The following is a 23013-nucleotide window of genomic DNA, read 5'->3' as shown; positions in this document are numbered from 1 at the left end:
AGAGAGAGAATGAGAGAGAGAGAGCGAGCACATGAGAGGGGGGAGGGTCAGAGGGAGAAGCAGACCCCCCGCCGAGCAGGGAGCCCGATGCGGGACTCGATCCCGGGCCTCCAGGATCATGACCTGAGCCGAAGGCAGCCGCCCAACCCACTGAGCCACCCGGGCGCCCCGCCTCGCCGCTTGAAATGCCACGTCACAATGCTGCAGGTCTGCGTCGGCAGCGGGAAGAGAAGGTGGCCCAGCGCAGGGCAGGTCTTTACTCCGTCACGGCCGCAGCGCCGCCTGTTGCCTGCGGGGCTCCCTCGCTCCCTCCGCTGGTCCGGAAGAGGAGGGACCAGACTCCCGGGCCGTCACCCTCGTGGCTGACAGTCTGCGACGCACACATGGGGTCGTCTGCGTCCAAGGCTGCCCTCGGGGCGACCACCGATGAGCCCACAGAACCCGAGGCGAAACACCTGGCGAGTGAGTAGGCAGCTCGTGAGGCCTAGGTGCCTCGAATGTCGGGCCCCCGCTCCCCTCCCCCAACCCGCATTTTCTTGCAGGAGCATTGAGGGGAGATTGAATTCTTACCCCCAGTCACCTTGGAGCGAGCCTGGAAGAGAACCACTGGCCTTTTTACGTCCAAACTCTGAACTATTTATAAGTTACTCCAATAACTTAGGACAGACGAAGTGGTGGAATAACAACCCAGCCTTCTGAAAAGGGCCTAATTCCAAAGTCCACCCGAACCCCCTTATAAATCATTACATTCAGCAAGACTTGTGAGGTAAAGGAAGGAAAAGTCTATAGAGCAGATCATCCCATAAGCAGTACTAACCTAAGGTCAACGAATAGGCTTTAGAATGTCCAACAACATTTTTTGTGCCCCTATGAATGTTTCCAGGGGACAGAATTTTGATTCTTGAAATTATCTGTTGCTCAAAGACAGAACAGACTCTCAGGCTAGCCTTGCCCCCTATTGTTTGAGTTCACATCGAGCACTGACTTCATCAACAATATGTACTTTTCCAATATACATTAATCCCACTGCTTTGGAAAACGTCACAGCCAACTCACTCTTATGATCACCTTCTTATTTTGGTATTTTGCTTAAAAACTCTCCATTTTAGTATTGATTTAGTATGTGCCAAAATTGGCTTCTCAAGCCCTAAAAGATGAACAAGAGTTAGCTATGTGAGAGGTGCATGGAACCAAAGGGGGCACTTGAGTCAGTACCATGATTCCCAAAGGTTAAAGGTTCAGTCCAAAGGCTGAAATAAATAGTGGGAAAGTGGAAACAAAAAACTTGCAGAGGAAACTTACCAGAAAGAGGAATGAACCTGACTTAGAGAAAAAACATGAGAGAAGCTCATTCTTCATAGCCTTAACCATGGCATAGCCACTGGAATGTAGTATATATACTTGAATAAGCGGATCTAGGTTAAGGTCAGCCTATCGCTCCACTAGCATATTTCCTAAGCACCCTCCTCAGTACGTATCCTGGTGCTACGCATGTGAACATGCTGATTAATAAGTGCTAGGGATAAGGTTGTTTTATAATGATAGCTTACAGTTTTTTAAAGATTTTATTTATTTATTTGACAGAGAGAGCACAAGCAGGGGGAACAGCAGACGGAGAGGGAGAAGCAGGCTCCCTGTGGAGCAGGGAGCTCGACACGGAACTCGATCTCAGGACCCTGGGATCATGACCTGAACTGAAGGCAAACACTTCACCGACTAAGCCACCCAGGCGCCCCAGTTTACAGACAGTTTTGAAACCACAGAGGATTTTGAAGTGACAAACAGTAGGGAATCATTGCATGTTGTTGAATGGAAAAATGAAATTATGAAAGTTAGCTTTTGAGGGGTGGTATGAAGTAAATTGATGGATGGTTATAACCCTAAGCAGGCAGTTGGGAAGCTGTTTTAGTAAATCAGGTATAGGGGCGCCTGGGTGGCTCAGTCGTTAAGCGTCTGCCTTCGGCTCAGGTTGTGATCCCAGGGTCCCGGGATCGAGTCCCGCATCGGGCTCCCTGCTCGGCGGGAAGCCTGCTTCTCCCTCTCTCACTCCCCCGCTCATGTTCCCTCTCTCGCTGTCAAATAAATAAATAAATAAAATCTAAAAAAAAAAAAAGTAAACCAGGTATAAGGCTATATGAAAGTGGACTCAAGAAGAACAAGCAATAGGGGCACTTGGCTGGCTCAGTTGGTAGAGCATGTGAGTCTTGATCTTGGGGTCGTGAGTTTGAGCCCCACGTTGGGGGTAGAGTTTACTTAAAATTTTTTTTAAAAAAGGAGAAGAAGCAACAAAAGGTTGAAGGATGCAAGCAAAAGGGTCAGACATGGGGTAACACTACAAGGAAAGCTCCTGACTGAACCTCATGTAATGACACTTTTCTTTCAGGAGGCAGTGTGACATAATGGTTAATATCTTGGTCAAACAAGTCTGATTTCAAATACCAGCCCTGCCACTTAACAACCTGCATGGCATTGTGTATGTTACCTTCTTGAGTCCTATTCATTCATTCAACAACTATTTACCATAACTCGCTGGGTCTTGGGGACACCTGGTGACCAAAGTGGACACAGTTCCTACCCCCATCAAGTACCCAGGACAATAGCGTAGATGGGCATTAACTGTAATGTAACATATATCTGTACAAATTGTAATACCAGTAATGAGGAAAATGTTTTGGATTATTCTCTTTGTCATTTCTGACATTTGATTGCTCTGTATTTAAGTTAAAGTTACCAATTTTGGGTTTGAAAATTATTTCTCAGTCTGTGTTTTAATACTTGTCACTGTCTCTAATTCAGACCTAATACAGTACATAAATGGAACAAATATGAGTGTTGAACATTTGGCTGATATTCTTTCTGAGAAAACCAGGAGCAGCAGCTGGGTGGTCGTGTTCAAAGCCTTGGTTACTGTACATCACCTTATGGTGCATGGAAATGAGGTGAGCACGCCGGGTATGCACGTGGTCAATCAAAGCACTGTCAGTTCAGGATCACAAAATATTCTTGGTTTGTCAAGGCTTATTATCCTTTACTTTGTGACAAGTGGGGGAAGTGAATAGCAATAGGTACCAAAAGGCTGATTTTTGCATTTTTACTTAGGAGTCTATCTTTGCAATCTTTATTGGAGGGTATACTGTTTTAGCCCCTAGATAATAAAGTGGGTAATAGAGTGGACATTTCTCTCAATTCTTTAGATTCTTTAGACCAAAGAGAGAAAACCCTCAAAGATGTATTGCTTTACTTTACCAGGAGAAACCAGGTGCCTGAGTGGATTACATCATCACCTGTCCACCTCTCCCCACGTACACTCTTTTTGTATTTTACAGAACTGAAATGTTCTTTAACATCAAATTACTTATTCTCCTTTAACATTTTGTCTCAGTAAGCTTTGCATTAAAAAATTAGGATTTAGAAATTGACTGGATTTTGAAACTTACTATAAAGCAACTAATTATACAGTATGGTATTGATAAAAAGTAGAACTATGTATTTATATGGGAACTTGGTGGCACAAAAAATGTGGGGGAAAGTATAGAATTTAAGATAAAGCCTTTTGGAGAATGAAATGTTGCCATTTGCAACGACATGGATGGACCTAGAGTGTATTATACTAAGTGAAATAAGTCAGAGAAAGACAAAGACCATATGATTTCACTCATATGTGGAATTTAAGAAACAAAACAGATGAACATAGGGGAAGGGGGAAAAAAGAGAGAGAGAGAGGAAAACAAGCCATAAGAGATTCTTAAAGGTAGAGAACAAACTGAGGGTTGATGGAAGGAGGTGAATGGGGGGGGGTGGGCTGGATGGGTGATGGGTATTAAGGAGGGCTCTTGTTGTGATGAGCACTGGGTGTCATATATAAGTGATGGATCGCTGAATTCTACTCCTGAAACCAATATTGCACTTGCACTGTATGTTAACTAACTAGAATTTAAATACAATACAATAAAATAAAGCCTTTTGGTAGAAATAACATCCTTTGGAAAAAATAGAATGAGATCTTAATCTTACCCCAATATACAAAGATAAGTTCCCCATGAATGAAACATCTATAAATGCAAAAACCTAAATTTTAAAATTGAAGAAAATGTAGGAGAATATGCTTATAACGTTTGAGTAGGGAAGACACCATAAAGTTGGAATAAGATATTTCCAACATATATATTACAGAAAAAAGATTAATATTCAGGATACATGACCAGTAAGAAAAAAAGCAGTGTAGTGGAATAATGCACAAGACAAATGAACAGAGAATTCATAGAAAAGGAAACCAGAATTGCTGATAACCATCTGACAATGTGCTCAGATAAAATTTAAAATATTAGTTGCTGGAATTTATGACTGGGGAGAGGAGATCATTGAGACATGTTTAGTAAAATTGAAAATGCCAAGCCCAGTGACCCAGCACATCCACATCTTATAGCATATTTATAATAATTAAAAAGTAGAAATCACCTAAATTTCTATCAGTACAGAACAGATAACTAAAACGAAGTGCATATATACAATGAAGTACTATATAACATTACATGGGATGAATACCAATGAGGCTAGATCTCAAAAACAATGCTAATAGAGGAAGTAAGTTGCAGAATGACATTCAGATATAATATTATTTATGTAAATTTAAAAATACTTAATATTTGTCCATGAAACAAATATATCTGAAACTATAAAGAAAATAGACTATAAAGATTAAAATTATGATAGCAGTTACCTTCAGGGGAGGAAAAGTAAATGGAACTTGGGGATGGGCAAAGGGCACTTTCAACTTTGTCTATAAAACTTTATTCTTCTTATTGTAAAAATAGACTTGAAGCAGTTATGTTAAAAAGTTAGCTGTTATCATTTCTGGGTAGTGTGGCACCCAGATGTATCAAATTATTTTAAAATTTTCTGCAAATTAAATTATTAAATAGTTTAATGTTCACTATTGAAATAGTTCTGTAATTAATTAAAACTTCTCAAAATAAAAAAGGGGGGAATGGCTAGATAGAAAGTCCTGGGGGCAAAGAGTGTATATTCCCATGAGCTTTAATGTTTAACCCCTTTTTTCTCTGGGAGATATATAGACAGAGGAGAGTTGACAACGGTGCATATTCTTATGTTGGGTAACCCAGGATATGATCACGCTCACCTTAATCAATGCTCCTGAAATAGCTAGAAGCTATATGATAGAATTATGTTAAATATGTATTCACAATGATAAACTCATTAAAGAGCTCTATTTGTGGACAGAAGCTAATTTTATAATTTGGCACATTTGACAGCGTTTTATCCAACATCTTGCATCTAGAAACTCTTTGTTCACTTTACACAACTTTCTGGATAAAAGTGTCATAGAAGGTAAGACGATTCTTTGATGGGAATAGTCCATGTGGCAAGGAGGGAAAAGCTCTGTTTTGAAAACCATGCCTGGTTAAAACATGGGAGGTTTGAGAAGGGATGGTGACAGTGGAATGGGGAGTTTCAGGAAAATGTTAAGAATTTACAATAGTTTCTGTGGAGATGTGAAAGAAACTGATAAAGTTCAATTATTTCCTCTATTCAGGAAGTCACCATCAACACTACATCATGAGGTGATTTCAAGGCTTTGAGGAAATAAGAAATAGTCTGTAGCAGAAAGTGTGAGGAATATTGGACTAGATAATTAGTAAGGTCCATTCTAGCTTTTGTGCTTCAAAGATTTGTTGAGGTACATGGGTGGATGTGAAATGATAAGCCTGTGCATTTATTGACATATATTGTAGATGGTTAATATCGGTTAAATTGTAAGAGACTCTTAATCTCAGGAAACGATCTGGGGGCTGCCGGAGCGGTGGGGGGTGGGAGGGACGGGGTGCCTGGGGGATGGACTCCGGGGAGGGTATGTGCTCTGGTGAGCGCTGTGAACTGTGTAAGACTGGTGAATCACAGACCGGTACCCCTGAAACAAATAAGACATTATATGTTAATTAAAAATAATAAAAATAAGAAATAAATTGGAAATAATGAAGAATTTCATTTTTAGGCTATGCTATGTCAGCCTTCATCAGACGATACAGCAGGTATTTGAATGAGAAGTCGCTCGCATATAGACTGATCGCATCTGACATCACCAAAACCAAGAGAGGGTCAGTAAATATCATTAGTTTGTAAGCAAGAAATACTGAAATACGTAAGTCCTCCGATATGTCGCTGACCAAAAACACAGCTTTATTTTAAGATCCTGATGTCACAGTGCTTCTTAGACTCCTAATTACTGATATCACGAATCTCTTTTCTCTTTTATAGGATGGGTGGTATGATGAGAACTATGGATACAAAACAGCTGCTAAACACTCTTCCAGTTATTCAAACTCAGTTTGATGCTCTTCTTAATTTTAATGTAAGAGCTTTATGAATCCTGTTAAACATACTGGTAAATGACGTTGTTTAGCAGTAAGTGGAGAAGGAATTGTTTTAAACTGTGGTGGTAATTGATTACTCTTTTACTTAATTTCCAGGCAAATCCTGATGAACTAACGAATGGTATAATACATGCTGCTTTCGTGATCCTCTTTAAGGATTCTCTTCGCCTCTTTGCAGCCTATAATGAGGGGATCCTTAATTTGCTAGGTAGGCTAAAGAATAAACATGGCTTAAAAAATAAACTGGTAAAAACCTTTTACCTCTACGTTTAGACTAACGTAGACTACATTTATTTTAGATTCCAAATAGAAGATCCTTTTAAGGTCATACATATTTTAAAATAATGAGATATCATATTGCTTTTTTGGATAAAAATTCCTTGACTAATTAGCCACAGAACTGTATAGTTTTTGTATAAGTGCTAATTGATATTTCTGGGAAATTTCTGTCCTAATTTAGCCTTCATGAACGATTCATTCCGCAGGAACTGTTCTCCAAGCTTCCATGATTTTTCTTACACCGAAGGAGTATCTAGTACATTTGTAGAGTTATAAAAGAGTAGGAAACACAGCTCATTCCCTCAAAAAGCTTCAAGGGGCGCCTGGGTGGCTCAGTCGTTAAGCGTCTGCCTTCGGCTCAGGTCGTGATCCCAGGGTCCTGGGATCGAGCCCCGCATCGGGCTCCCTGCTCTGCGGGGAGCCTGCTTCTCCCTCTCCCCCTCCCCCTGCTTGTGTTCCCTCTCTCGCTGGTCTCTCTCTGTCAAGTAAATAAATAAATAAATCTTTAAAAAAAAAAAAAAAAAAGCTTCAGAGCTTGATGTTAGTAAATAAGATTACAGACTGGAAGTTGTAGAAATTAAACTAAACTAAACTATCTGTGTATGCTATTAAACTCTAGATATCTTCCCAGCATCAGTGTTTAGCATATGGTACTTCATAAAAATCTGTTGATTATGTGGATTGAATAGTGTTGTTGCTTGCTAAGACAGACTATAACTGGATTAAAGCTATAATGGTCCTGAACAAGTTAAAATGATATACAGATTCAGCTTAAAATAGATACCGGCTCCTTCATGGTAATTTTTTTTTATTTTTAGACAAATATTTTGATATGAGGAAAAACGAATGCAAGGAAAGTTTGGATATTTACATCAAGTTCCTCGAAAGAACAACCAAACTGGTACAGTTCCTGAAAGTTGCAGAGGTGTGGAAATCTGTTTCTATCCAAGGCTTTTCCGCTGTTTTCTGTACTAGTTTAATAGCACAAACACACAGAAATTGTTAGTATTTTTAACTGTTTTGTAAACAGTGAAACTATACACTAAAATTAAGTAGTTCAAGGATTTTTGTTTGTAGCCATGAAGATAACTGTTGCCAAGCTTATCCTCCTGCCAGAAACAGCTCATATGACATATGTCTTTTCAGGCAGTGGACAATAGGTCTGTGATCAGTTGAAGAAGGAAACACATGAGGTGACCCGCACATTTCCCCTGACACTCAGAAGAACCCAAGCAGAATAAATATGCCTAGGCAAGCAGCAGTTGAACTTCTGAAAACCAAAGCAAAGCAAACACAAGACAACAAAAACAAAACACAACGTATTACTCACAGGAGAACAACAATATGTATAACAGCTGACTTCTGAGTACTTGACAAATTAGAACACATTTGTATAATATCCAAAATGTAGCTTAGCTCTTTCCAGAACAGCAAAGATTCAATATCTGGCAAGTCTTTTTTTTTTTTTTTTTTCCATAGGTTTATCCTTAGGATGACTATAAGTTTAAGTGTACAAGGCCTACCTTAGCTTGACATGTTTTTCTTGATCAGCTAGGTATTTTCTCTTTTGTGTGCACATTGGTCTCACAGTTACTTTTCTTTGTTGCCACTCCCTGTTGTAATGTGTACTTTCCCCCCTCGTTTGTGAATTCAGCAAGTTGGAATTGACCAGAACAACATTCCACGTCTTACACAGGTCAGTGTATCTTTCCTATGTGTTTAAATGAGTTTTGTTGTTGTTACGTATATGTATTTATTATATTCATAATATATCATCTGAGACTCCATCCTTTGCCATAAACATACATATGTATTTTCATTTCCTCATGACTAACATACACCCATACATACATATGTAGATACATAGACATGTGTTTTCTGAACAGGTCTTTGAGCTGTTGCTTTTATAAAAGAGGCCAGTCCCTGCTGAGTGCTAAAAGGTGACTCGTAGTAGAACAGCTAGACTATGCTTTTTAAATGGACAGAACTGATCAGTGGCAACAGCAGAATATTTGGGCTCTCAAGCAACTCATTTCCATTCTCCATGGCTCATTTATGCAGCTGCAAAATGGGTGTAATACTCTTGTCTTTCTCATAGCAGTGTTGTGCGAATCAAATGAACTCAGGCTTTTTCCTTCCCTGGAAGCCGCTCATCAGGAATCTCTCACATGGCCGTGGGTGGGATATGAGGTAGAGGGGTGGCGGAAACGAAGGTCTGGCAACCTGCTCAGGCAGCCTGACGTGCCTTTTGGACTCGCTTGTGCTCTGTCCCACACGTGCCATTGGGCTTGAGCAGTCCTTTCCTGCTCTGGGCCCCAAACTAATGTGGCAGGCTTTTCGGTCATCTGGGATATGGGCCAAAGCATTATTTTCCCTGGGGCGGGAACATGCTTGTCTCCAGAACTCAAAGAGGCCTAACAGGTGTTGTGTTTCCTTTTTGATGGTGAGAGGTGCAAGATGCACTACATTATCTTCTATTTTGGATAGAATTTCCTGGTAAATCCCTGGCCACTGGAACCTTAAAAATGTTACCAAAATAGAAGGCCCCTGAATCTTTGTAGGGTTTAGCTCCTACCTTCTGGAACACATGTAGCTTTCTGGGTCTCTATTATACTGGCCACTTCCTGCTCATCGGATCCAGTTAGCATGACATCATGGATATAAGTGGATCAGTGTGATTTTCTGAGGGATAACCAGATGATCTAGACTTCTTCTGATCATAGTATGACAGAATGTTGAAAGAGTTAACACACCCTGGGTCAAAACTGTAAGTGTATACAGTTGTCCATTCCATGCCTACAAGCTCTTTGTGACTTACGCTTTTGATAGCAATGGAAAGCAGAACATTCACACACACCGTGCATCTACCTGTACCAGAGAAACTGTTGTACCTGGCACGTGGCTACAGTTGGATTACTACTTGATTGCTTATGCTGTAGTTTCTCATTCTCCAGGGCCTGACTGGTTTTGGGGCCATAATGGTGAATTACATGGAGATATGATGGGGACATCGCCCCTGCATCCTTTTTATCTTTAAGATTGGCACCAATTTCTGCATCCTCCTGGAAGGTGATTGCGTTTCTGTTTACTATTTTGCCTGGAGGGTAGGTGGAGACTATTTAAGATACAGAGATCTCCACCCCACAAGTTACATGCCCCATCAGGATTTTCCCCCACCCACTCCTGGCCTCTAGGCCTCTAACTACAGTTAAGTTGCAGCATAGCCCAGAGACTCAGGGCTTTCATGGCCGTCCCCCAGCTCTCCCCATCCCGTAAGTCAGGGCTTAAAAGCCCAAACCTGACCTTGGTGTGGCAGGCCTGCCTTGGTTGGGACTGGAGGAAGGTGAAGTACCCAGACAGTACCTGGCACAGGTGGTAGTCATATGAAGAGAGAGAGGGTGAAGATGTAGGGGGAGACAGGGGTAGTAGATTGAGGTCCCCTCAGGAATTATAGGACATTGGGTCCAGAACACTGTGGATGTAGCAGTGGCCTCCAGTAAGAGGATGGAGGAGGCAAGGATAGGATGGTTGTAGATGCAAATAGATGTTAGGTTTGGCGGCAGAGAAGGAGGGACTTTCTGTCTGATGTCTTCCCATACATCTGTAAAGAAATGTGTTTTCTAACATATACACAGCGCAAGCATTCCTTCATGTACAGATAAGTACAAAGGGGACCTGTGCACAGACACTGAACCCCACTGTTGGATGAAGTCCTTCACAGCTTCCTGAATGAGAAAGCAGATAACCAGAACACAGAAAAAGTGAGAATGTCTGGGTGACTAGGGGAGAAGATGGGATTTCATTGCCCAAAGGCACCTTAACTGGTGGATATCAATCAACAGTCATTCACAAACACATGCTTGACCCCTTCAGGAGGAAGGAGCTATAATGAATGAGACACAGTCCCCGCTCCTGAGTTCCTGAAAAAGACTACAGAAGCATGCCTAGATAACTCCCAAAATGTAGCCCTCTCTCTGAATTTTCTCCACATTAACCTCAGTTTCTTCAGGTAGGTGGTAGAGGTGGGAAGGGTTCCTTTGCTGAGAACTGCAGTTTGGCCATCATGAGGGCACAGGCAAGCCTGAACTGAGCTGGACTTGGCATCTTGGCCTTGGCCTCCTTCACTGCTCAGTGCCTGTGGTCAGAGCTTCAAGGGGAATATCAGACAGAAGGAGTCCCAGGATGGGGGACCACATTTCCCACTGGGCCGCCCTCTCTCCTCCTTACCTCAATTCTGGTTCCCAGGATCCCTGAATCAAAAACAAAGCAGATGGCTACGGGAGAGGCTGTGGAAGACAGGCGAAGCTCTTTGTTGCTAAACTTTCTTGTAGAGCTTCATTCCTTCCTCCGTAAATCAAGTCCTTTTACTGGGAGCGCTTCCTTATCAGTACGCCAGCCCCTGGCCCTCAGTCAGTACAGAAAGTCATTTGTCATGGCATAGGGTTGGCAGAGCTGCTCCCATGACGTGCTTTCTTGGGTGCCCTGGGAACCCTGGAATGGAGTGAAATGCTGTAGGTTCCATCAGTCTTTACCGTATGAATGGATGCTGAACTGTTCGGATGCTGAACTCACCATCTTAAGGCTCGCCCAAACCCTTGTGTTTTCTTAAAAGGAAATCTCCCCCGTTTCTCCAGCTAACCCTTTCTACCTTGATTTTGACATGGTCTGGGGCTCACAGAGCCTCCTCCTGTGAGTGACTGTCTCATGTGTCTATGTCTGTCCCTCACTGTTCCACCATTCTGTGCTGTTTGTGCTCGGTGGGACTCCCAGAAACTCTGGTGGCAAGGTCTGCTCTGTCTGCCATCTGATGCATCTTTATTGTACACCAGCACATTCAGACATACGTCTCTGGGCCACATCCCTCGTCAGAGCTCAAAAGGCCTACCAGATGGTTCCACCCTAATGTATACCTGGATGCATTCTCCTCACTTCACCACAGTGTTTCTGTGGTTTTGGTGGGTGGAGGGTAACTGCGTGCCTCACAGAAGAGGTCTTACAGATTCATATCTACGCTTCCATTGTAAAGCGCCTTGGTGCGTTTTAAGTTTCCAGTAGTCCTAAGCAGTGTTCTGCTAATCACGTCTGCTAACCTTGGGCAGCAGCATGGCCACAGATTTATAGCTGTCAGCGAATTGTCTGAAAACAACTCGGATGAAAAGGATTCTTTCCAGCAAACATTGTTCAAATTTACTGATAACTGTTCTTATTTTGTTATTTTAGTTATTCTTTGGTAGTTATTTTGTTACATATTTATTGAATGACTGAATGAATGAACCAGAATACTCTATCCCTTTGGCAACCGTGTGTCTGCCCTAATGAAACTGGCAGTCCCCCTGATCATTTTTGGGTGTCCCGTTGCCCCTTCTTGCCCATCTTGTATGCTTGAGGCTTTGAGGTTCACCCGAGGCTGCAGATGTCCTGGTCCTTTCCACTGCTGAGGTGCCTGTGAGCTTCGTCAAGGCACAGATTCTCTAAGTCTTCTGTACTCAGGGTGCCCACGTTGTGAAGAGGCATTCCTGGACAGGTCTTCTCCTGGTCCCCACATTGGGCTCCAACGCCCTCTGAGCAGGTATCTGCTTGGCTGTGTCATTCTCGCTGAGTGCTAGGTAGGCCCCTCTGTTTTCGGGCCCATGTGTTTGTTGCCCTTCCTTGTGAAGGAGTCAAAAATAATGATTTCAAGTCCAAAAGAGATAGATGTTTTAGCAGTCCTTTGGCCATTTTTTAAAAAATGTACATGAAAGCACAGTTTGAAAATCTGATTTGATGTCAAGATGCTGCTTTTCATAATGAATTTGTTTGTAGCAATTGCAGTTGACCCTTGAACGACATGGGTTTGAACTATGCAGGTCCACTTATATGTGGAGCTTTTTTCTATAAATATATTGGAAAGTTTTTTGGAGATTTGCGACAATTTGAAAAAACTCACAGATGAACTGTGTAGCCTACAAATACTGAAAAAATGAAGAAGAAGTTAGGTATTGTTGTGAGAATACAGCACATAATACATACAACATATAAAATCTGTGTTAATAGACTGTTTATGTTATTGGTAAGGCTTCCCAGTCAATAGTAAGCTATCCGTGGCTAAGTTTTGGGGGAGTCAACTGCACAAGGGTGTGTGCCCCTAACTCCCACATTGTTTGAAGGTCAACTGTGGTTGTTCATTCATAGGTGTCTTCATTTTTGTTCAGAACCTTTTGATGATGTAAGAGAGTATGAATTTGCTAAGAACTATCAGAAAATCTGTCTCTCACAATAACTTTATCTTCAGGCACCCCGCAGTTTACTTGAAGCACTAAAACAGCATTTAGCTTCTTTGGAAGAGAACAATGACGGTTTGCTTCCTTACAGGTAAGATAATAACTGTCTTAATTTAGATTACTTTTGTTTCTCTCTAAATAATTTCCCTATTTTTAACAATATGAAGGTGACTAAGTAAATAATAGGCTTTGAACATGCTGGAACACATTTTAAATGATAATATGGAAGAGAGGTTTTCAGTCTTTTCTGGGATCCCATACTCTCCACAGGGGTGATATGCTTCCCAAGGAAACATCTTTTATTATGTTGAATGATTCTCAAAGTCAGAAGTTGGGACTGGAATAAACCCTCTTTTGAAGAATTTGATTTCTTCTCTTAGAGGCTCCTCTAGTGAGAATAACTGTTGTAGACGATTATTTAGTATTTATCCACAAAACAGTGTGCATAGTAACATTCAAGATCTGTGTCTATACACATGTATATGCACATACATATATACACTCTTCTATATAAGAATATATATATACAGCCCCCCCACTCCAGCAACCCTCAGTTTGTTTCCTGAGATTAAGAATTCCTCATATCAGTGAGGTCATATGATACATGTCTTTCTCTGATTGACTTATTTCACTTAGCATAATACCCTCTAGGGAGGGATGGGGTGGCTGGGTGATGGACATTGGGGAGGTTATGTGCTATGGTGAGCGCTGTGAACTGTGTAAGACTGATAATCACAGACCTTTACCTCTGAAACAAATAATACATTATACGTTAAAAAAAAAAAAAAAAAAAGAAGAAGATAGTAGGAAGGGAAAAATGAAGGGGAGGAAATCGGAGGTGGAGACAAGCCATGAGAGACTATGGACTCTGAGAAACAAACTGAGGGTTCTAGAGGGGAGGGGGGTGGGGGGATGGGTTAGCCCGGTGATGGGTATTAAGGAGGGCACGTACTGAATGGAGCACTGGGTGTTATATGCAAACAATGAATCATGGAACACTACATCAAAAACTAATGATGTAATGTATGGTGATTAACATAACATAATAAAATAAAATTTAAAAAGGTATATATACAAATTAAATAATACAAATTTTGAGGTATATCACTTCAAAATGTTCATGTGAGTTATTTCTGAGTGGAAAAATTATGGTTGATTTCAATTTTCTTTTCTTTTCTTTTCTTTTTTACTTTTCAGTATTGTTCAAAATTTCTATAAGGCTCATGTATTATTCATTCATTCCACTGTTTAGGTTATATTGATTACAATTGACTTATATTCATGTCCTATTAGACAACAAGTCTGTTGACTGTTTCTTTTCTTTATCATAGATAGATGTATAGTTGGTACAAAGTTGGATGGATGGAATAATGGATGGATAAATGGTTGAATTAAGGAAATGTAGGCTCAGCTGGGTAGGATATATGTGATTCTATTTATTCTCCAGTGTGTCTCATTTTTCTTGTAATCTTTGAAGTCTCCAGCATGCATTGAATCCCTCTATCCCAAATAATCCAGTTGTGAAAGCTTCAGCAAGCAGAGCTTGGTTTGCAGGTAACATAACTCGATTATATGATTATATCAGTAATCACTGAAAGCAGAATTAGAGGCTTTAATTCTTCCACTGCTTAACCACCTACTGTGTCTGCTGCCTCTTCCTGAAGCAGTCTTGGACCTAGTGATTTCATTTGTAGAATTTATCTAATGTATATATTCAGGGTTGTGAAATGATATATGAACAGGGATATCCGTTAACAATGTTGTGATAGCAAAATGACTATCAATAAGGGGCTTGTTTTTATGTACTGAAATGGAATGATCTGTAAGATATATTGTTAAATGGAAAATAAGCAAGGTGTGAAACAAAGTATAGTATGCTCCCATCTTCGTTTTTAAAAACAGAAAAAAGAATATATACATTTGTATAATTTCTTAAAGAGTACTTCTGGAAAGATATACAAAAAATGAATAAAATGTACTGCCTCCACGAAGAACGTGGTGGTTCATGTAAAGGGATGGGTGGGAGAGTCCTCACTATACCATTTTGTAACTTTTGAATTTTGTACTTGTAAATAATTACTAATTAAAAGATAAATTTAACAAAGAAACACATACACAAATACAGTGTGATACTCTGTTATGCTTAACATGGAAGTCTTCTGTAACCTCTTAAGTTTAGTTTGCCTCATACTTCAGTAGTGTGCTGAATTTTCAGGAATTTTGCAAGCTGGTTGATGTCACATTGGTAACTTGAAATTGGCCATGATGAAAGTATTTACACCACAGAAATGGACAAACACTGTAAGACAGGCCTTTTGTTTTTCTTGGAGAGCTGGTTGTTATACATTTCCTGGCACATGACAGCTCATAATCAGTCATATTCTGTTCTTTAATGGGTGATTGCGTTTCAGTGATGTCACTTGATCCTCTAGGCACAAATTCATGTAATAATGTTATATTACCATGGAGTTTATATTGTTTGAATTAAAGTTTGTTCTTAATTTAACTTGAAGACTTAAACTGTATCTATTTTAAATGTTTTTACTTTTCTTTTGTACATATACTCTCAATGGACACAACTTCTGCATTTTCAATGGGTGAGTTTGACCAAAGTTTTGAGGAACATAAGTCCTTTGAGTAAAATCCTACTATAGCAAAAGTGGCACGTTTGATTTGTTTCCAAAAGAATGACTGCTTTTCTGAGTTCCTGTGGTTTGGGAACCATTAGTGCTTACAACAGATATTACAAGAAGGGTAAATATAGTATTTGACAAGCTGTGGCTTCAGTCTGTTGTAAATGTGAGTTCCAAACCAAGTATAGGGGGAATGGGGAGCTACTACTATTCTGTTATAAAGCCCTATGGTTTGCCTTTACCCTCATTGCTTGAATCAATTCTGTTGACAATCCTATGATCAGCTGAAAGCACGTTTTTTCTTAAATCACTGATTTAAAAGTACCTGCCATGAAACCGGAGTGCTTGGGTTCAATTTTCACTCTACCATTCATGGATGGTGTGACTTTGGGCAGACCACTTAACCTCTCTGTGCCTCAGCTTCCTGATCCTCATAAGGTTGCTGTCAGGATAAATGAATCAATACTTCTAGAGTGCTTAGAACAGGGCTTGACCCATGTGTTACTTAGAAATGCATTTTAAAATTTCATGTATATGGGAAATGGGGATATTTTAATCTTATTTTTTATTTTAATTCCAGTATAGTGAACATGCAGTGTTATATTAGTTCCAAGTGTACAATATGGTGATTCAACACTTTCATACAACACCTGGGGCTCATCAGGACAAGTGCCCTCCTTCATCCCCATCACCTATTTCACCCATCCCCCCACACACCTCCCCTCTGCTGACCATCAGTGTGTTCTCCATAGTTAAGAGTCTGCTTTGTCTCTCTCTTCCCCCGCCCCGTGATCGTTTGTTTTGTTTCTTAAATTCCACACGTGAGTGAAATCATACGGTATTTGTCTTTCTCTGACTGACTCATTTCGCTTAGCATAATACCCTCTAGCTCCATCCACGTCATTGCAAATGGCAAGATTTCATTCTTTTTGATGGTTGAGTACTATTTCATTGTGCATATATACCACATCTTGTTCATCCATTCATCTATCAGTGGACACTTGGACCATTTCCATAATTTGGCTATAGTCAATAATGCTGCTATAATGTAGGGATGCACATATCTGTTTACATTAGTGTTTTTGTATTTTGTGGGTAAATACCCAGTAGTGAGATTACTGGATCATAAGCTAGTCCTATTTTTAACTTTTTGAGGACCCTGCATATTGTTTTCTACAGTGGCTGCACCAGTTTGCATTCCCACCAACACTGTAAGAGGGTTCCTTTTTCTCCACATCTTTGCCAACACCTGTTGTTTCCTGTGGTGTTGATTTCAGCCATTCTGACAGATGTGAGGTGGTATGTCATTGTAGTTTTGATTTGTATTTTCCTGATGCTGAGTGATGTTGAGCATCTTTTCATGTGTCTATTGGATAAATGGGATCTTCTAATGATCTTTTTTGCTACCGAATTCTAGCTTACTTGCACTGTGTCAAAGAACCTTCTTTATAATTTCAGTCCTTTGGAATTTGTTGATACTTGCTTCATGGCCCAGCATATAATCATTTTTTTTGGTAGAAGTTTTATGTGCACTGGAAAACTGTATCCTGTAATTGCTGGATACAGTGTTCTGTGTATGTCCATTAGGTTGAGGTTGTTAATTGTGTTGTTCAAATCCTCTGTATCTTCATTATTTTGCCTGCTTGTTCATAGAGTTACTAAGAAAGGTATGTTAAAATTTCCCTTGTTTCCTCATAAGCTATGTTAAGCACTATTTTTATCCTCCACGCCACTATATGACTCTTGTCAAAGTCACCAGTCACCTCCATGTTGCAAGATCTGATGGTGATTACTTGGTCTTCCTCTTACTAGGCCCCCTAGTTCATCACTCCCACTTCCTTCATACACTTTCTTCAGTTTGCCTATCGGTTTTCTTCTTATGTGACTCTTGGCTCTTTTTTAGACTTTTTTTTTTATACTGATTTTCCCTCATTTCTCTTCTTTATGTATACTTTTTCATTGCCTAGATGACCTCATCCAGACTCAAGGCCTTAAATACTGTTTACATGATAAGGACTCCCAAATTAGTATCTCTAGTTATAGACATTTCTCTTGGACTCCAGAATTATATATCCAAGTGTCTATCCAGTGGTTTCACTTGAATTATCTAATAGGGTTCTACAACTCAATATGTCTAAGACTAAGCTTTTGATATTCCATCCCAAACCTGCTGATTTTACAGTTGACCACTTCTCACTATCTTCGGTGCTACCACCGTAGTTCAAGTTACCATCACTTCTTAGCTTCTTCCCTTGCCCTCTACAGTCCATTCTTTACATAGCAGAGTGATCCGATTAAAATACAAGTCAGATGGATCATGTCTCTCCTCTGTTCAAATCCCTCCAGTGGCTTCCCCATCTCAGGGAAGTTGGCCTAAGATGGTGGCCTCAGAGTAAAATGCAAAGTCCTTACAATTCTTTACAAGGCCCTCAATTGCCTTTCTGACTCCTTTGATTACTCTGACTCCAGACACATTGGCCTCCTCACTATTCTTCAAATATACTCCTTCCTGAGGGCCTTTGCTCATGTTGTTCCTTCTGCTGGGTCCACGTGGTTCACTTTTCACATACTTTAGGTCTTTACTTAAAAGTCCTCTTCTCAGTGAGCCTTTCCTATCTAAATTTACATACCCCCTCCCCCACCAACATATCATACTTCTTTCTCTGTTATTTTTCCCTCGGCACTTACCACAATCTAACATATACTTCATTTGTATTGGTTATTTTCTGTCTCCAGTGGAATGTAAGCTACAAGAAGGCAGGGATTTTTATCTTTTTTTTCTTCACTGGTGTATCTTTAGCACCTAGTATGGTGTCTAACAAATCCTCAATTAAAATGTATTTAATGAATAATTTTACATGACTTTATTTAAACTCATTAACCTAAGAACTTGATGTGCTGTTAGTTTGTAATGGGAGATACATATATATCATTATTGATATAAATTTGGTTTAGTTTTTCATCTAATTCTGTCTCTTATTTTCAGATTATCTTGCCTGTATGATATATTATAACCAACATTACCTTCACAAGCCCACAAACCTGTTGGAGCCAGACAGCAATGTGGAAAAACCATAGCAAACAATCTGGATGGCTCACTTGCTAGCGTTGTAGGAAGTAAGCATCTATTTTTAAATCAATAATTCAGATATATATATATATATTTTTAAATGCATTTTAAGAAAAAGTATACAAAATTAATGTAAAATTTGTTTGTTTTATGAAACAGATCTTAACCTTGGAGAAAGCCCAGTCAACAAGTAAGTTTTTATTATTTAAAAAGGACAGCCGATAATACATACATGTTAGAGGAAGAGACTCATGAGAATAACAACTAGAAAATAATTATTTTAGAATTCGATACAGGAATCATTTGTTACAAAACTCTATAATATGTGAATTTTTTTTCCTTCAAAAATTAAAGTAGAGAATTTACTCTTTATACTCTATCCCAGTTTTTGTAGGTGAAGTTCTTGGTTAAAGTGCAATGTCTTATGTATTGCATGGTTCTCCTTCTACCCCTCTGACAATCCCTTTATGGTTCATCTGAAGGATCTTCTTTTTCTAAGCATGTTTTAAATACTGGCATTTCTCAAATTTTTTGTACTTTTGGTTCTTTTCTTACTTTATTATATAGACTGTATTAAATGAATAATACTTATTTTTTATTTTATTAAACAAAGACAATAAAACCACTAGTTGGAGCTCCTCAGCATCTTAAGATAATCAGTGTTACTTCAGTGTGTGAATCCCTACATTTTCAGCCAAAAAAAACTCCAAAAAGCAGGCAAATTGAAACCAAAGGAAGGCAGAAGTGATAATATTAACAACAAACACTGTGGAATGTAAGTTTAAAATCACTAAACAGAATAAGGAAGGATATCATACAATGATAAAAGACACTTATTATGGAGACACTGTTTTGTGTATACACAAATTTAAATATATAAGGTAAAAATTATTAGAAATACAGGAAGAACTTGAGAAAAGAAAATAATAAATAATAATCCTGAGTGTGTGCACGCACACATACACACACAATGTTTATTTTCTTCAAAGCAACCAAAAAGAAAAACATGACAAAAAACTAAAGAATTTTACAGGCTACATTCTGTCATAATCTAATGAAGTCAGAACTTGTTAATAAAAAATTGGGCATGAAAATCTTAGCTATTTATAAGTTTAACCTTTGCCAAAGAGGAAATACATAGTTTGATAACTATCAAAAGCTAAACTCAGAGGAAAATTTCTTCATTGTAAAAAAGGGAAATTAATAAGAATTTAGTTTTTATCTTAAGAAATCTATGTAAAATTGTAAAAAAAAAATTAGATAAAATTTATAAAGATAAAAGCTCAAATTAATAAAATTGCAAACAAAAACAAACGCAAAACTTATTTCTTTGTAAAGTCCAATAAAAGAAGATCCTCTGACTAAGCAGAAAAGAGTGTAAAAGTATAACAACATGAAGATTAAGAGGGCTGACATAACCACAGGTGTAGGCGAGACTAAAATAATAAAAGCAAATACTTTATGCAACAGTTTGGCAACAACATATTTGAAAATTGGGAGTAAATTGATGATTTCCAGGCAAAATATAAACAACAAAATTCATCCAAGAAACATGTATGGACCAAATACCACGCAAGGTTTTTTTTTTTTTTTTTAGTGTGATATTTATTTATTTATTTATTTATTTGTTTATTTATAAAAGATTTTATTTATTATTTATTTTTTTAAATTTTATTTTATTATGTTATGTTAATCCCCATACATTACATCATTAGTTTTTGATGTGGTGATCCACGATTCGTTGTTTGCGTATAACACCCAGTGCTCCATGCAGAACGTGCCCTCTTTAATACCCATCACCGGGTTAACCCATTCCCCCACCCCCCTCCCCTCTAGAACCCTCAGTTTGTTTCTCAGAGTCCATAGTCTCTCATGGTTCGTCTCCCCCTCCGATTTCCCCCCCTTCATTCTTCCCTTCCTTCTCCTAATGTCCTCCATGCTATTCCTTATGTTCCACATATAAGTGAAACATATGATAATTGACTTTCTCTGCTTGACTTATTTCACTTAGCGTAATCTCCTCCAGTCCCAGCCACACATAAGCAGATGCGTCTGAGACATGTTTTGAAGGTAGAGTTGATAGCACCTGCTATTAGAGGTGAGGGAAAGAGGATTAGGGATGGTGCTTAAGTTTTTGGTTTGGGCTACTACATGGATGGTAATGTCACATATCGTGATGGGAAAGATTGAAGGAGAAATAGTTTCAGTTGGTAAGTTGAATTAAGCATTCCCTTTTGACATGTTGCAGATATGTATGAGACATCTAAGAGGTAGGTAAACATAGGAGTCTGGATTTTAGAGCTGGAGCTAAAAACTGTGGTAGTTAAAGCCATAAGGGCTTGATCACTTCATCTTGGTAGAGAATAAAGAGGATAATGGTAGGTCCAGAATTGAACTTGGAAACATCCTAATATTGTGGGGATTGAACAGAAAAGGTTAAAGTGTCAAGAATTGAGGAAAACAAAGCACAAACAATGAATCAGGAATAAGTGTAACTTTGGATCTTTAGAAGCTAGAATACAGTACTTCAATCTGTTAAAAATTCTTAGTGAAATTTATTTTCAGTCTAGAATTTTGTACTCAGACAAGCTCTCAACCAAATGCAAGAGTTAAATAGACATTTTCAAAATTCAAAAAAATCTAAAAAAATTACCTACCATGCACCTTTGCTCAGGAAGCTCCTACAGGGTATGCTCTAAGAAAAGAAAGAAGTAAACTAAGAGAGAGAAGCACATGGGATTCAGGGAAAAAGAGAGCCCTACTGAAGTGAGAGGTGGAGGGAATTCCCGATATAGCAACAGTGGAAATTCCAGGGTGACATTTGTACAATTGGCCTAGAGAGTAGCACATTAGATTGGAACAGAAGGATATAGAACTCCAAGAGAGATGTCTCCAGGAAAAAAATCCTTCAACTTGAGATAGTTATTATTTCCACTAGACCATAAGCTCCATGAAGGCAGGTATTTTCATCCGTTTTATATATTTTAAGCACCAAGAATAGTGCCTGGCACCTAGTAGATATTTAATGGATATTTGTTGAATGAATACAATGAATCCACATTTCACATGTGAGAAAACTGAGATATGGAGATTCTGTAACTTGCCCAACCTTATACAGTTATTAAGTGCCTGACGTGGGATTTGAACCTAGGCAGTCTTGCTCTAGAGTCAGGGCTATTAACCTCCTTAGTGGTTTTATATATACATAAACTAGATTTTAAAGATGTAGATGTGGGGGGCGCCTGGGTGGCTCGGTGGTTAAGCGTCAGCCTTCGACTTGGGTCATGATCTCCAGGTCCTGGGATCCAGCCCCATGTTGGGCTCCCAGCTCAGCGAGTCTGCTTCTCTCTCTCCCTCTGCTCTCCCCCTACCTGTGCTCTTTCTGTCTGTTTCTGTATCTCTCTCAAATGAATAAATAAAATCTTAAAAAAAAATAAAGATGTAGATGTGGAAAGGTAGGAGGGGAAGTAGGATATGGTGTAAGTGATATATCTTCCAAAGAAAATCAATAATGTCTAAAACTTATAAGTTAAGATATACTAGTATAGGCATATTTTTATTAGGATTATGGAATTAAATACCATAAAGAAAAGAGTGGCTACCTTTTGGAAGGGGAAGTGGTGACTGATGTTTTGGTTTTGGATCTTTTAGCATTAAGACTTTTTAAACTCTGTATCACGTAGATAAAACTTAAATTTATCTAAGTCAAATGACAAATATGGAATAAATAGGAGCTTTTAGAGACAAGAACCATAAGAGTTTGTTTCCTTTTCGTTCTATTAATTCTCATATGATATATTTTCTATCTAGTATTATTTATTCTCCTAAATAACTTTAATTCTATGAAGCGGATAGGTAAAGCATTGTTTATCCCCATTTTACAAATAAAGGAAGAAGTTACTTAATCAAGGTTACACAGCTAGTGAATAGCCTCGTGGTGCTCCGAATGTAATATTTCTGCCTCTTAGCCTAGTGCCCCTTGACCTACTACCATGAGGGTATACTAGTTTTTTTCTCCAGATACACTATTAAGATAGTTTAGAATAAAATATATTCACTCAAGTCACTTTATTTATGGGAAACTGCTACTATTGAATTCTTTCTATTAACTCTCAAACTTCATTAGTGGGGAATTTAAACTTGGCATTATCTAGCAAAACCCAGTAGAAACTTTTAGTTTTGAAATGATAACTTAATTTCCTATACAAAAACAGCCAATGGTCTTTTTTTTGGCGTTGTTTTGTGATTCCGTCCTATTATCTCTTACCTGTTGAGAAGCATGAACATTGTCTCAAGGGCTGTATCCTGACTTTATGTTTAAATGGTAGATTTGTCATTCTCCAAAATGGGCTGATTTATAAATCCCATCTTAGATCTGA

At 38.9% G+C, this 23013-nt stretch overlaps 1 protein-coding gene across 1 annotated transcript; it reads left to right on the top strand.

Moving 5' to 3' along the window:
• Positions 1-185: 185 nt before the first annotated feature.
• LOC118521113 (phosphatidylinositol-binding clathrin assembly protein-like) lies at positions 186-14526 on the top strand. The gene is made up of 10 exons (XM_036069438.2): positions 186-462; positions 2797-2939; positions 5274-5349; positions 6014-6116; positions 6277-6370; positions 6489-6600; positions 7490-7596; positions 8326-8367; positions 12943-13022; positions 14409-14526. Exons 1-10 carry the CDS (start codon positions 186-188, stop codon positions 14524-14526), a joined length of 1152 nt encoding a protein of 383 aa, XP_035925331.2.
• The last annotated feature ends 8487 nt before the right edge of the window (positions 14527-23013 follow it).

Source organism: Halichoerus grypus, chromosome X, assembly GCF_964656455.1.
Source record: "Halichoerus grypus chromosome X, mHalGry1.hap1.1, whole genome shotgun sequence".
Classification (NCBI taxonomy): domain Eukaryota; kingdom Metazoa; phylum Chordata; class Mammalia; order Carnivora; family Phocidae; genus Halichoerus; species Halichoerus grypus.
The sequence above is the reverse complement of the archived record's forward strand: the minus strand, read 5'-3'. Positions and strand labels throughout refer to the sequence as shown.

Bases quoted from the DNA above. Each gene is read 5' to 3' on its own strand.
- LOC118521113 (XM_036069438.2), top strand. From the start codon at position 186: ATGCCACGTCACAATGCTGCAGGTCTGCGTCGGCAGCGGGAAGAGAAG. The intron at 2,940-5,273 runs GTGAGCACGCCG...CACATTTGACAG, and splicing joins TTATGGTGCATGGAAATGAG to CGTTTTATCCAACATCTTGC. The intron at 6,371-6,488 runs GTAAGAGCTTTA...CTTAATTTCCAG, and splicing joins ATGCTCTTCTTAATTTTAAT to GCAAATCCTGATGAACTAAC.